Source organism: Pelophylax lessonae (genome assembly GCF_965119305.1).
Source record: "Pelophylax lessonae genome assembly, chromosome: 4".
Lineage (NCBI taxonomy): Eukaryota > Metazoa > Chordata > Amphibia > Anura > Ranidae > Pelophylax > Pelophylax lessonae.
The window spans coordinates 200,156,157-200,171,568 of NC_138771.1; the positions used below are offsets into that span (position 1 = coordinate 200,156,157).

General features: G+C 40.5%; 1 protein-coding gene across 1 annotated transcript in view; it reads right to left on the reverse strand.

Annotated features, from left to right (window-relative positions):
- Window positions 1-309: 309 nt before the first annotated feature.
- The window catches only part of REDIC1 (regulator of DNA class I crossover intermediates 1), a gene marked incomplete at both ends in the record, with an annotated part of 108,956 nt that continues 93,853 nt past the window's right edge, over window positions 310-15,412 (reverse strand). Inside the window, 2 exons of the mRNA XM_082253534.1 lie at window positions 310-367; window positions 5,223-5,346. Of these exons, the coding sequence (XP_082109660.1) occupies window positions 310-367; window positions 5,223-5,346 (182 nt within the window). The remainder of the gene's footprint in view (window positions 368-5,222; window positions 5,347-15,412) is intronic.

Consider the following 15,412-nt stretch of genomic DNA (forward strand, 5'->3'; position numbering starts at 1 on the left):
GCTAATGTACGGTAAGTATACATATACAGTAAATTTTTAACAATAAAAAGAAACAACTTCAAATACAATAATCTAAATCATTCTTGCAAAAGTTAACAACTGAGTACCTGATCAAGTGGAAAATGTGATGTTTTCGGATTCATTGTGCTGTCTTCAGTTGTCACCTGTAATGATCTAAAATTGAAGTTTTCATTACAAAATATATACAGCTAACTAGAATAAAAAGCCACAATTTAATCAATACTAAGTTACTTGTGTGTGAACAAGAACACTAAACATCTCAAAAATATGTAAAGTAAACAAAAGTCCTTAGTAAGAATAATAAATGTAGTCCTCCATAATAGGAACAGAAAAACACACAATCAAACTGCAAGAGGACCAAGAGGGCAGAATTATAAAGATAAGATCAGGCCGTAATTTAGATTAAACATACTATACTATGACGATTACTTCTGGCTCCTGGTGAGCTATATTTATCATAGCATAACCCTGATGAGAGGTGTCGGTTGACGGCTTACTAGGCATATCCCTCACTGGATGACAGATACACACTAAAAGCGTGCGTGCTGTTGTAATGGCAGCCATCACTTCTGGTGAGTGTTCACTTCACTGGGATGCAGTGGCTGCCCTCTGAGCCCTTAATTACATGTTCACTTCAGGAGGTGTTGGAGTTGGTTTCTCTTCATTGCTGGACTTTTCGATTACGTTTTTCTGTTCCTATTATGGAGGACTACATTTAATAATCTTACTAAGGACTTTTGTTTACTTTTCTTTTGGTGCTCCACACATTTTTTACATAAATTTTATGCTTGTTTGTGACAGCAGCCACCTTACCACAGCGCAAAGACACTTTTTGACACACATTTAAAACTTGAATAAACTGGTCCATAACTAAAAAAAAAACATTCTAAAACTATTTACTTACCTTGGTAGGGAGGTGGTGGCAACTTTATCATTAGGGATCGTTTTATGGAAAAAAATTGCAGTAAATATCTCCATAATGCACTTTAAGAGATATGGATGTTTAGACTTTGCATTTAAAAAGACACGGTCATGTTACCCATACAGGGCAAAGAGGAAAGTGTTCCTGGAAAGGACATCCCCTGACCCCCTTAACTCACCATATATGCATGTGTTTGCAGCTCCTCTACATCCTGCAGTAATTGGCTGTGTTGGTTACCTGGAGAAGTTGTGACATCACACTCCTATCAGCATAGTTGTTAGTTAGATCTGGACAGCATTGTAGGGGAGCAGGTAACAAGCTCCTCCATACCCAGAAGTGTGAGTATTCTTATCAGCTGAGAAGGAGCTGGGAGGAAGAGCAGGTAAAGTAAGTATATTGGGGTCAGTGGGGCTTTTCCAGAACACTATATCGCCTTGCTCTAAATAGGCAAAGTGACATTGGTCTTCTCTGAACACTTGCCTACTTGGGGAATTTTTTCTTTTTTTTTTGAGCACGTTAAAATCTGCATTTTTTTTGCTAGAAATTACTGCAAATCCCCAAAAATTATATATTTTCTGAAAGCAGAGACCATGGAGAATAAAATTGTGGTAGCTGTAATTTTCTTTCTCACAATAGGTGTGTGCACAGTTTTTTACCAAACGCATATTTTCAGGATACACTGGAACAAAGAATGACAACTCTGACCCTGAAAATGATGTAATACACATCACTTCCAGGCTCATTAGTCCCAGGAGGTATCAGGGAATGGATGTTCCCCGGGTTCCTCCTGTTATTACATGTGAAGCAGTTTCTCATGGTCCTTAAGCAATGTAAGAGCCCGGGAACCACATTGGGTACCACCGGCAGGGTCATCCCTTTAAAAGCCCTGATGATACATGAGAAACACTATTGGATAGTAAAAAACAATTTTTTTTTTTTTTTTTGGCTCTCTACATACGTTTTGTTTTTATTTCTCCTGCTGTACTTCCTTTTCTGATTGCCAAGGCTAATGTAGAGAGTACTATCAATGACTCCTGGGATATTATTTTCAAAAATCTTAGGAGTCTACAAGCAGGTAAGGAGGGTGGAGAGGAGTGTCCAGAGGCTGGGCATCTGTGCTTGAAAGGGCAAAGGAGGATGGGAGGTGTGTTTAGAGATTGGGATCAATGCTTGAGAGTACAGAGGAAGGAAAAGGAGGGCAGAGAAGTGTGTCAAGAGACTGGATATCTGTGGTTGAGAGGGTGGAAATCGTGTCCAGAGGCTTCCACAGGACACAGTAAAGAGTATTAGAATAGTTTTCCATATGCTGCAAAAAACCTGGTTGATGCTGCTGATCTCTTTCTCCTCCTTCTGTCCAAGTCGCCAATTCAGTTGGGGATTTTTCAGAGCAGTATTGGCAACTACGCACATCCTCAGTTTTCAGTGAGTTTATATGCTGAGCATTTCCTCCCTATCACCTCTCAGCAACCCATGTGACTATAGAGTCACACATATGGGCATACAGTATCTCACAAAAGTACACCCCTCACATTTTTGTAAATATTTTATTATATCTTTTCATGTGACAACATTGAAGAAATTACACTTTGCTACACAGTAAAGTAGTGAGTGTACAGCTTGTATAACAGTGTAAATTTGCTGTCCCCTGAAAATAATTCAACACACAGCCATTAATGTCTAAACTGCCAGCAACCAAAATGAGCACACCCCTAAGTTAAAATGTCCAAATTGGGCCCAAAGTGTCAATATATTGTGTGGCCACGGTTATTTTCCAGCACTGCCTTAACCCTCTTGGGCATGGAGTTCACCAGAGCTTCACAGGTTGCCACTGGAGTCTTCTTCCACTCCTCCATGATGACATCACAGAACTGGTGGATGTTAGAGACCTTGCGCTCCTCCACCTACCATTTGAGGATGCCACACAGATGCTCAATAGGGTTTAGGTCTGGAGACATGCTTGGCCAGTCCATCACATTTACCCTCAGCTTCTTTAGCAAGGCAGTGGTCATCTTGGAGGTGTGTTTGGGGTCGTTATGTTGGAATACTGCCCTGCGGTCCAGTCTCTGAAGGGAGGGGATTATGCTCTGCTTCAGTATGTCACAGTACATGTTGGAATTCACGGTTCCCTCAATGAACTGTAGCTCCCCAGTACTGGCAGTACTCATGCAGCCCCAGACCATGACACTCCCACCACCATGCTTGACTGTAGGCACGACACACTTTTCTTTGTAATCCTCACCTGGTTGCCACCACACACGCTTGACACCATCTGAACCAAATAAGTTTATCTTGGTCTCATCAGACCACAGGACATGATTCCAATAATCCACGTCCTTAGTCTGCTTGTCTTCAACAAACTTTTTGCAGGCTTTTCTGTGCATCATCTTTAGAAGAGGCTTCCTTCTGGGATGACAGCTATGCAGATCAATTTGATGCAGTGTGCAGCGTATGGTCAGAGCACTGACAGGCTGCCCCCCCCCCCCCCCCCCCCGTGGTCAGAGCACTGACAGGCTGCCCCCCCCACCTGCAACCTCTGCAGCAATGCTGCCAGCACTCATACATCTATTTCCTAAAGACAACCTCTGGATATGACGCTGAGCACGTGCCCTCAGCTTCTTTGGTTGACCATGGCGAGGCCTGTTCCGAGTGGAACCTGTTCTGTTAAACCGCTGTATGGTCTTGGCCACCGTGCTGCAGCTCAGTTTAAGGGTCTTGCCAATCTTCTTATAGCCTAGGCCATCTTTATGTAGAGCAACAATTCTTTTTTTCAGATCCTCTGAGAATTCTTTGCCATGAGGTGCCATGTCGAACTTCTAGTGACCAGTATGAGAGAGTGAGAGCGATAACACCAAATTTAACACACCAATTGCGCCCAATTTGGACAATTTCATTTAGGGGTGTATTCACTTTTGTTACCAGAGGTTTAGACATTAATGGCTGTGTGTTGAGTTATTTTGAGGGGATAGTAAATTTACACTGTTATACAAGCTGTACACTCACTACTTTACATGGTAGCAAAGTGTAATTTCTTCAGTGTTGTCACATGAAAAGATATAATAAAATATTTTAACAAAAATGTGAGGGGTTGTACTCACTTTTGTGAGATACTGTATACACAGTGGTAAATGACAGTCCATTCCCTCCCTCCTCCTCTATGCCCACTAACCAGCTAAACACAATGGCGGTGGGATATTACATGTAGATTAAGGGGGGTTTCAACTCCCTCCTATTCTAAGATACAAGCTTGAGGGGGAAACACACCTGCTGACTGGCAGGAATCCACCCACACCATGTTATTTTCACAAAATAATAAAGATTTGATTACTAATACATATTTGTATGCCAATTTAAAACAGTTTGTTGATATTTTTTTTATTTTTACTCTATTTCAAAGGCTGTTTTTTTTTGTGACCATGTGACCAGAAGCAGAGGACTAAAAGCTCCTCCTGCTTATGTTTCCCTGCAGACAGGCTGAGAAAGAGTTGGGTCATGTGACAGCTGTATATCAATTAGTTAAAAGGTACTTGGTTTTTAATTAACCACTTACCGACCGCTTTATAGCAGATTTACTCAAAAACAAAAAATATAGAGTCATACATGTGGGCATACACACAGTGGTAAAGGACAGCAGAAAGCTGAACACAATGTAAAAGCTTAGTGCAGGTGACAGGTTCTCTTTAAGGACACATTAGGGGCCCGTTAGACTCCTAATATCACTAGTAGGGATGAGCCAAACGTACATGGGTTTGAACTGAGGTTGGTTCAGCGAACATTACTGAGGTTCGGTGCCCGATTCTAACCCCACTGAGGTCAGTGGGAGCCAAACATAAAAAAGCAGCAACAGCCATTTTCTAGGCAAATAGGTGTGTCAAACAAATGGCTTGAGCTGGACACTGTCCTGGGAAACATACTAAAGCAAAAATATTAATTAAACTCTCCGAAAGTGGGGAAACGAGGGTGTGCCTCCCTCTCTAAATATTTGATGGTTATTGAGATTTATTATATTTGAGGTTGTTAAGAATATTCATTTATTTTTAGACTGAGGATCTACCCCACCACAGCTTGTTTCTAAATTAAAAATTTGTACTAAAAATATTTTTATGTATCCTCTTTTCAGAAAGCCACACATTTTTCTGGTACATGGTCAATAAACAAGTGTACGGATTTCTATAGCCTACATTTACATGATTTGCAGAATGTTTTTAAATTTGGAAGCAATACTTTATATAACTAATCAATGAGAAACATAAATTATAGAAACTAATTACATTTTACTTACAAAATTTCAGAATCATCTAAGCACAATTTTGAAGGAGCAATGATTGGGGACATTGGGAGCTCTTTATTGTTTCTTCCACTTAAAAAAACTGCTTTGCACATATCAACATGCTGTGGCTTTTTATCTTTGGAAAGATTAAAAAGATTACATTTAAATTGTCATATCACTTTACATCTGTTTTAGGGTGTATATTTAAAGTTCATTTTTGTTTTCTCTACTAGTTATTACTGAACACATAAGAAACATACGATTTAAAAATGGCTACTTGCACACTATAATGCACTCTTATCATTACAGTATGAAAGTGTAAATTTTGCAAAACATTTGCCCATAATGTACAGGGAAGGATCGGTTTTTTAACTTTCTACACACAAGCTAAAATATGCAAATTTTATTTTTAAATCAGCCTTTACTGATGTTTTCATAACATAACCAGTACACTCTTCCATATGCAGCGTGGTGAAGAAGAAAGGGAACTGTCTTGAGCCCCATTCGAATAAAAAAAAAAAAAAAAGCATTAAAACAAAGAAAAAAAAAACAAATTTAAAAAAAAATTATTTTGTATTCAATTAAAAAAATGAAAAAAAAATATGTATTCTACTACATACTTTTGGTTAAAAAAAATCCCAATAAATGTATTTGTTTGTAAGTTAGGGACATCTTGTAAGGACTTTATTTTAGTACATAGCATGATAATATTTGCAAACAGATTTCTGTATCATTAAAAAAAAGTTTATATTGTAAGAGCGCCAACACCGAACCTAGGGGTACACCATTCAGAGTATGAATCGTTTAGCACGATTCTTTGAATATTGTCTTTAAGCCAGTTTATACAGTATACATTTGTAGACCGAATCTAAGACTACAAACCTTAACCACTTAAAGAGGAGCTTCGGGCCCTCAGTGGCACCCGCATCTTCACTATGGGCACCCGGTTGTGACAGCTTGCAGCTTCACAGTCGGGTGCCTACTGCGCATGTGCGAGTCATGCAGTGCATCCTGGATTGGTGGATGCAGTCTTCTGGTACTTTTCAGTGTCCCAGAAGACTGCAGGGGGAGGGAGGCAGGAAGTGGGAGTAGGTACCTTCCCCCCCCCCCCCCGCTCCTCGACAGTACCAACTGTGCAAGAGGAGCAGGGGACAAGTCCTTAAAGTGGAACTTCCCCTTTCAGGTGAAGTTCTACTTTAGGGCCCGGAAGGTTTTACCCCTAATGACCAGGCCATTTTTTTTGTAATTTGGCACTGCGCGACTATAACTGTTAATTGCGCAGTCACGGAATGCTGTACCCAAACTAAATTTATGTTCTTTTTTCCCCACAAATAGAACTTTTTTTTTGTGTCATTTTATCACCACTGGGATTTTTTTTTTTTTTGCGATATAAATGAAAAAAAAAAAGACTGAAAAATTTGAGAAAATATTACATATTCCATTTTATCTTATAAAAAATAGCCAATAAACTCAACTTTGTCATACATTTAGGCCAAAATGTATTTAGCTACATGTCTTTGATTAACAAAAAAAATCCCAATAAGCGTATATTTATTGATCTGCAAAAAGTTATAGCGTCTACAAACTATGGTGTTTATACTTGAATCTTTTACTTTCTGACTGCCTATCTCATTTCTTGAAGTGCTAAAATGGCAGGGCAGTACAACCCCCCCCCCCCCAAATGACCCCTTTTTGGAAAGTAGACACCCCAAGGAATTTGCTGAGAGGCATGTTGAGCCCATTAAATATTTACATTTTTTTTTGTCACAAGTGTTTGACAAAAAATAAGTACAGGGATACTTTTTGGCAGTCTAGCCGCGTAAAGGACCCCAAAAACCAATCGTGACCTTCAGGCTTTCTAAGGGCGTAAATTGTTGATATCACTCCTCACTACCTATCACAGTTTCGGAGGACATGAAATGCCAATATAGCACAAAACTCATCAAATGACCCTTTTTCGGAAAGTAGACACCCTAAGCTATTTGCTGAGAGGCATGTTGAGTATTTTACAGATCTCACTTTTTGTCACAAAGTTTAGAAAATTTAAAAAAGAAAAGAAAGTAAATAAAGTTTTCCTTTTCTTTCTCCATTTTCAAAAACAAATAAGATCTGCAAAATACTAACCATGCCTCTTAGCAAATACCTTGGAGTGTCTACTTTCTAAAATGGGGTCATTTGGGGGGGTGTGCTATCTTGGCATTTCAGGGCCTCCGAAACTGTGATGGGTAGTGAGGAAGTAAAATGAGCAATTTACGCCCTTAGAAAGCCTGAAGGCGGTGATAGTTTTTCAGGGTCCTGTACATGACTAGGTCTCACACATGTGGTATCCCTGTACTCAGGAGAAGCAGCAGAATGTATTTTGGGGTGTAATTCTACATATACTCATGGCATGTGTGCAGAGGAGGGCTGGCAGCCTTGAACCACCTCACCATCTATGCCTACACCCGTCCATTGAACCACCTCCCCATCTATGCCTACACCAGTCCATCCAGTTCAACCTATGATGTGTATGTGTGGGTTTGCTGTTAACCGTACATTATATATCCTTTTGTGGTCTTTAAGGTGCCCATCTAATAGTTTTTTGTAACTATCGATGCTCCCTGTTGATACCACTGCTTGTGGAAGAGAATTCTACATATTTACTGCTCTGACAGTAAAGAACCCCCTTACGTATTTTAGGTTTAACCGTTTTTCCTCTAGTTTTAGTGAGTGGCCACGTGTCTTATTGCATTCCTTTCTCTGAAAAGTTTGTTCCTTATGCTAGGGTCATCACCAGTACATTGATATCATATCCCCTCTCAAGCGTCTCTTCTCCAGAAAGAATTACTTGCAGTCTTTACTTGTATTACTTGCAGAAATACTTGCAGTCTTTCCTCATAGCTGATGTCCTCCATTCCCCTTATAATTCTTGTTGCCCTTCTCTGGACTCTTTCCAGTTCCAGCACATCCTTTCTGAGGACCGGTGCCCAGAACTTGATGGCATACTCCAGATGTGGCTGCACCAGAGTCTTGTAAAGTGGGAGAATAATGTCTTTATTTCTGGAGTGAATCCCCTTTTTTATACATGCCAGTATTCTGTTGGCTTTGCTTGCAGCGGCTTGGCATTGCATGCCACTGCCAAGCCTAATGTCCACTAGTACCCCCAGGTCCTTTTCCATCTTAGATTCACCCAGAGGTTACCCCCATAGCAAGTAGTTTGCTTTCGTGTTTCTAAGGCCTAGCCTAAGTGCATTACCTTACATTTTTCAACATTAAACCTCATCTGCCATGTAGTTGCCCACCCCATTTTTTTGTTCAGGTCTATTTGTAAGGTTTTCACATCCTGCATAGAAGATATTGGCCTGCTTAGTTTAGTATCTGCAAATCCCGAGATTGTGCTAGATATCCCCTCCTCTAGATCATTTATGAATAAATTAATCAGGATTGGTCCCAGGACAGATCCATGGGGGACCCACTTTCCACACCCGCCCAATCCGAGTACTCCCCATTTATCACCACCCTCTGGACTCGCCCCTGGAGCCAGTTCTCTATCCAGGTACTCACCCTATGGTCCATACCTATGTACCCTAGTTTGTACAGTAAGTGATTGTGGGGAACTGTCGAATGCCTTTGCAAAGTCCAGATACACCACATCCACAGGCCTTACTTTATCTAGAAGGCAACTCACTTCATCGTAGAAGGTTAATAGATTGGTCTGGCAAGAACGATCTTTCATGAATCCATGCTGATTACTACTGATAATAACATTTTCATTACTAAAGTCTTGTATATAGTCCCTTAACGTCCCCTCCAAAATCTTGCAGACTACTGATGTTAGGCCGACCGGCCTATAGTTACCTGGGATATATCTCGGGCCTTTTTTAAATATTGGTACCACGTTGGCTTTTTTCCAATCAGCTGGCACCATACCCGTCTGCAGACTAGCCGTAAAGATCAAGAATAATGGTCTGGCTATCACCTGGCTGAGTTCTTTAAGAACCCTCGGGTGTAAGCGATCTGGTCCCGGTGATTTATTTAGGTTACGTCTCTCTAGTTTGCTTCTAAGTCTATCTTCTTTTAGCCATGAGGGTACTTCCTGAGGTGTATTATTTAATTTATCATTACAAGCTGGGTTAGTGTAGCCCCCAATTCTTTTGTGCAGACTGAAGAGAAGAAATTATTTTATTACTTTTGTCTTCTCTCTGTGACCATATTCCCGTCATCGTCTTTTATAGGCCCAATGTGTTCTGTCTCGCTTTCTTACTGTTTATATACTTAAAGAATTTCTTGGTTTTTTTTTTTTTTTTACTCTCTTCCGCTATATGTCTCTCGTGTTCTATTTTTGACGGCTTGATTTTGCCTTTACATTTCCTATTGCACTCTTTTGTCATGCTTGAATGCTGCCAATGACCCCTCAGCCTTGTATTTTTTGAAGGCCTTTTCTTTAGCATTAATATGCATTTCTATGTTGGAAATTAGCCACCCAAGGTTTAGTTTTGCTATTTTAAATTTATTCCCCTTTGAAATGCACTGGCAAATCCCTTTGTTTAGTATGCTTTTGAAGCACTCCCATTTTTCCTCTGTGTTCTTTGTTCCCAGGGTTCTATCCCATTTGATATTGTCTAGCAAAGAGCGCAGTTTAGGGAAGTTGGCTCTTTTGAAATTCAGTGTCCTTATATTATCCTTGTGTTTCCTATTACTATGATTTATACTGAAACTGTTTCCTAAGTAGCCCTGTATTTCGATATCCGTGATCAGGTCCATATTGTTGGTAATCTGTAGGTCTAGTACCGCATTGTTTCTTGTCGGTGCGTTCCCCATCTGACCCATGAAATTGTCCTGCAAAACATTTAGGAACTGCCGAGCCCTGGATGAATGCGTGATTCCTTCTGCCCAGTCTATATCTGGATAATTAAAGTCCCCCATTATAATGACATTTCCCATCCTTGCTGCAATTCCAAGCTGTGATAGGAGGTCTGCCTCCCCCTCCTCCCTCTGGTTGGGGGGCCTATAGCATATGCCTAATGTTGGCTTTTGTAATGTGTAAATGTGCATACACCCCAATCATTGTAGTAGCATGCACCTATACACATCTAGATCCTGAGAGATCTTTACACAAAAGAGGTAGTTCAATCCGCAATACACATTTATTGAAAGGGTTACATGATATATATATACAAATTACACACTAAACAGTATTTACAACACATTATTAGTACAAATCCCCTGGCTTATATGATATTTACAAATTACCCACAATAGCCACATTTACAATACCATGTATGTATGAGCATGGAGTTAGGTTACCTTTTCACTTCAGGCATGGTGCCTGCCGTGTGTTCAAACACAAAAGAGAAAAAGCATGTATACATTTTAAGTGTGAGAGATATAGTCCATAGTTACCATCCCCAGTAGTTTCATCCTAGTCTGCAATGCAAGAGAGCTTCCTCTCCTTCCCACCTTCACTAATATAGAACCATATCGCCTTGCTCAGAGCCATTCTGATTGGTGTAGCAATCTTACCCTTCTCCTCCCTCTGAGCGTATCTTATTCAGGATTGGACAATTTCCCCATCCCCTATATTTAGCATAACCTAGCCTCTCGATAGCCCTCCTCTCTGGGGGGGGGGGGGGGGAATTAATCATGCTAGGTCATCTCCTGGGCCAAATTGTCCATCCTTGGACAGAAAACCACCTTCATTACATATCTAAAGGGACAGTCTTTGAAGTAGAGGGCGAGATAAAGGGATGACCTGTCATGGACGATTATCAATTATTTTCTGGCCCCATAATGTCTGGCTAACAGGAACTTAAGTACAAGATGGTACTAATCTGCATATCAGTTTGTTTTCCAGTGCAAATAGCAGGCTGGCATTTCAAACGGACTTGTTAATCAAATTACTATTGCTGGTCAGACTTAAAAGTCTACACTAATATTCATCTATGTGTTTGACATCAACACTCAATATCTTGAAAAATAAACATTTACATCCATCTATTTACAATTACTATAGGAGTTTTATACATAACTCCTCATCAGGCAACAATCTAATGGAGATTACAGCTAAACCCCCTTTATAAGGCAACACCCAATATTACTTTCCTCATAGTGCCTTCCCTTTGAAGTTCTACCCATAGGGATGCTACCTCATCCATAGCTCCATTATTAATATCATCCCTCATATTTACCTGAACAGTGTTCTTAGTATAGAGACTTACCCCTCCCCCTTTTTTACCTGCTCTATCTCTGCGATAAAGGGAATACCCCTGAATGGTCGCCAGCCAATCATGAGAGCTGTCAAACCAAGTCTCTGAAATCCCCACAAAATCTAAGTCCTCCTCATACATCCGCAGCTCCAGCTCTCCCATCTTGTTGGCCAGGCTTCTAGCATTGGTATACAAACCTCTTAATTTTGACCGAATGCATACTATATCCTCATTTGATGTTGTTTTTAGGCTGTTTTTGCGATTTTTCCCCATACCCATCTTGAGTTTAGGAACTCTGAACACCATACCGTTAATGTCCCCATTTGTGCCCGATGAACCTTGCTCCCCGCTGGCTAATTCTACATCTGTACCCTCCCCCCTATCACCTAATTTAAAAGCCCCTCTAACTTGTTGGCCATCTTCTCACCCAGTACGGTTGCACCCTACCATTTAGGTGCAATCCGTCCCTTCTAAAATGCCGGTAGCTGACTGATAAGTCAGCCCAGTTCTCCAGGAACCCGAAAACCCTCCTTACTACACCAGCTCCTAAGCCACTTGTTTACTTCCCTAATCTCCCGCTACCTCTTTGGCATGGCATTAGTGCCGCCTACTAGTGCTGCATATCAGTTCAGCTTAATCATTGCTCCTGATCAGTGCTTACCAGTGCCGCCACATTCTCTGCCCTGCTGACCCCGTCCTATGTCCCACTGACCCCATTCTCTGCCCTCATGTCCAAGGTTTTGATGAGGAAGCCATAGCCATTCACTGTGAACAGCTGTGGCTTCTTCATCAGACCCTGAGACAAGAACAGTATGCTGTGGTGGGGGTGGGACAAATTTAGATGAGGGTGCACGATTTAAGTCTTGCCTAGGGCAGCAAAAAAATAAAATACACCACTGGACACTGATGCATTAGTGACTAGTGGCAGACATTAACTCCTTTGTGCTGCATTAGTGGCACCAGTGTCCGTGTATATAAACCATTTCATGCTGCACAATACAGGGGTTAATTAACACTGACAACTGACACTGGTGCCACTGTCACTAATGCAGCACAAAGGGGGTAATTAACACTGATGAGGCCACTGCCACTGATGCAGCACAAAGGGGTTGCTTAACTGCCACTGGTCACTAATGCATCAGTGGCAGAACATTAACCCCCTCTATGCTGCCATATTACAAACAGCATTGTAAATTAACCCCCCCCCCCCCAATGAGTTAATCACTTCAGTCAGTTCACACAGCTAAGACACTGACACAACAGTGCCTTAGGTAAGGTGTATTCATTAAAGAGGAGGTGGAGACTCAGCTCCTGGCAAAGATAGAAAGGGCTGCAAGGGCTGGGACAGTGAATAATGGGGGATGTTAACTACCCAGACATTGACTGGAGTAATGGCACTGCTGGAACAGTTAAAGGGCAAAAATGTATAAAACTATTACAAGACAATTTTATGGCGCAATTTATTGAGGCCCCCACTAGAAATGATGCTCTGTTGGACCTGGTAATCTCAAACCATGCAGAGCTTATTAATAATGTTCATATAAAAGAACATCTGGGTAGCAGGGACCATAACATGATTTCATTTTATGTTAGCTGTAAGCAAAAAAAACGCATACAGGAAATACAAAAACACAACTTTAAGAGAGCAAATTTTCCAAGGATGAGGGCTGCTCTTCAGGATTTAGACTGGGAGGGAATATTGGCATCGATGAGCACAGAACAGAAAAGTATATTCCCATGGGTAATAAGTTTAAAAGGCTAAAAATAAAACCTATGTGGCTCACGGCAAAAGTTAAAAAAGCTATAGATAAAAAGAAAAGAGCTTTTAAAAAATATAAAAATGAGGTAACACTATCATTGTTTAATTGTTACAAAGAACATAACAGAATATGTAAAAAAGAAATCAGGGACGCAAAAATTCAAAATGAACGACAGATTGCAAAAGATGCTAGGACAAACCCCAAAAAATTCTTCAAATATATTAACAGTAAAAAGGTTAGGTTTGAGCATGTAGGCCCTTTACAAAATAATCAGGAGTGGCTGACTGGGGAGTGGGTGACTGGGGACAAAAAGAAGGCAAAATTTATTAAATACTTTCTTCAGCTCTGTATATACAAAGGTGCATGGGGGAGGGAGCTCATGACCATAATGAGGACGGTATTGATACAGCCCCAAATGGTCCACAATGGCTCAAAAGTGATATAGTCCAGAAATATTTAGACAGAATAAGGGTGGATAAAGCGCCTGGACCAGATGGCATCCACCCACACATACTAAAAGAATTGAGCGCTGTAATTTCTAAACCTTTGTTTCTAATTTTCAGGGACTCGTTAAGGACTGGAATAGTACCACTGGATTGGCATAGAGCCAATTTTATTGCCTAAAAAGGGATCAAAGTCTTTGCCAAGTAACTATAGACCTGTTAGTTTAACTTCTATACTCGGAAAGATATTGGAGAGTTTAATAAAAGACCACATAGATGAGTTCAACAAACAGCATGGTTTCATGAAAGACAGAAGTTGTCAAACAAACCGGATTTCTTTTTATGAGGAGGCAAGTAAAACCTTGGACAGAGGGGTGGCTGTGGGCGTAGTATACTTGGATTTTGCAAAAGCGTTTGACACAGTTCCCCACACACGGCTAATGTGTAAGGTAAAGTCTACTGGCTTGGAAAGATCGGTTTGTAATTGGATAGAAAATTGGCTAAAAGATAGAATTCAGAGAGTAGTGGTTAATGATTCTTACTCTGAATGGTCTAAAGTGATCAGTGGTGTGCCCCAAGGTTCAGTGTTGGGACCCTTACTTTTTATTATCTTTATAAATAATATAGGGTCTTGGATTAAAAGTACCATTTCAGTCTATGCAGATGACACCAAGCTTTGCGGTGGAATAACTTCTTTACAGGATGTCTCCATCTTACAAGCTGACCTCAATGCACGGTTTCATTGGGCAACTATGTGGCAAATGAGGTTTAATGTTGATAAATGTAAAGTTATGCACTTGGGGGCTAAGAATATGCATGCATCATACATACTAGGTGGAGTAGAACTGGGGGAATCCATAGCGGAGAAGGATCTGGGTGTTCTGGTAGATTATAAGCTTAATAATAGCATGCAATGCCAAGCTGCTTTTTCCAAAGCAAGCAAAGTCCTTTCTTGTATTAACAGAGGCATGGATTCCAGAGAGAGAGATATAATTTTGCCCCGTACAGATCATTAGTAAGACCTCATCTGGAATATGCAGTTCAGTTTTGGGTACCAGTTTTTAAAAGAATATGGGGAAAGTGCAGAGAAGGGCAACCAAACTGATAAGAGGCATGGAGGACCTCAGCTATGAGAAAAGATTAGAGGAACTGAATTTATTCTCCCTTGATAAGAGGAGATTAAGGGGGGATATGATCAACATGTATAAATACATAAGGGGTCCATATAGTGAACTTGGTGTTGAGTTGTTCACTTTAAGGTCAACACAGAGGACAAGGGGGAACTCTTTACATCTAGGAGGAAAACAGATTTTGTCTCCAAATACGGAAAGGTTTCTTCACTGTAAGAGCTGTGAAAATGTGGAATAGACTCCCTCCAGAGGTGGTTCTGGCTAGCTCACTAGATTGCTTTAAAAAAGGCCTGGATTCTTTCCTGGGTGTACATAATATAAATGGGTACTAAAAATTTTTTTTAGGGAAAGTTGATCCAGGGAATATCAGATTGCCTCTCGGGGGATCAGGAAGGAATTTTTTTCCCCTGCTGTAGCAAATTGGATCATGCTTTGCTGGGGGTTTTTTTTGCCTTCCTCTGGATCAACTGAGGGTATAGGATTGTGTATATGGGATTGTAAGGTTGGGTTTTCAATACTGTTTTTTTTTTTTTTGTTTTTTGGGTTGAACCAGATGGACTTGTGTCTTTTTTCAACCTGACTAAAGTATGTATGTAAATATGACATGCTTTCAAAATGCACATGCCCGTGCAGCAGCGACAGACTACATACATTTTTAAAGACCTTTAAAAGCCTTTACAGGTT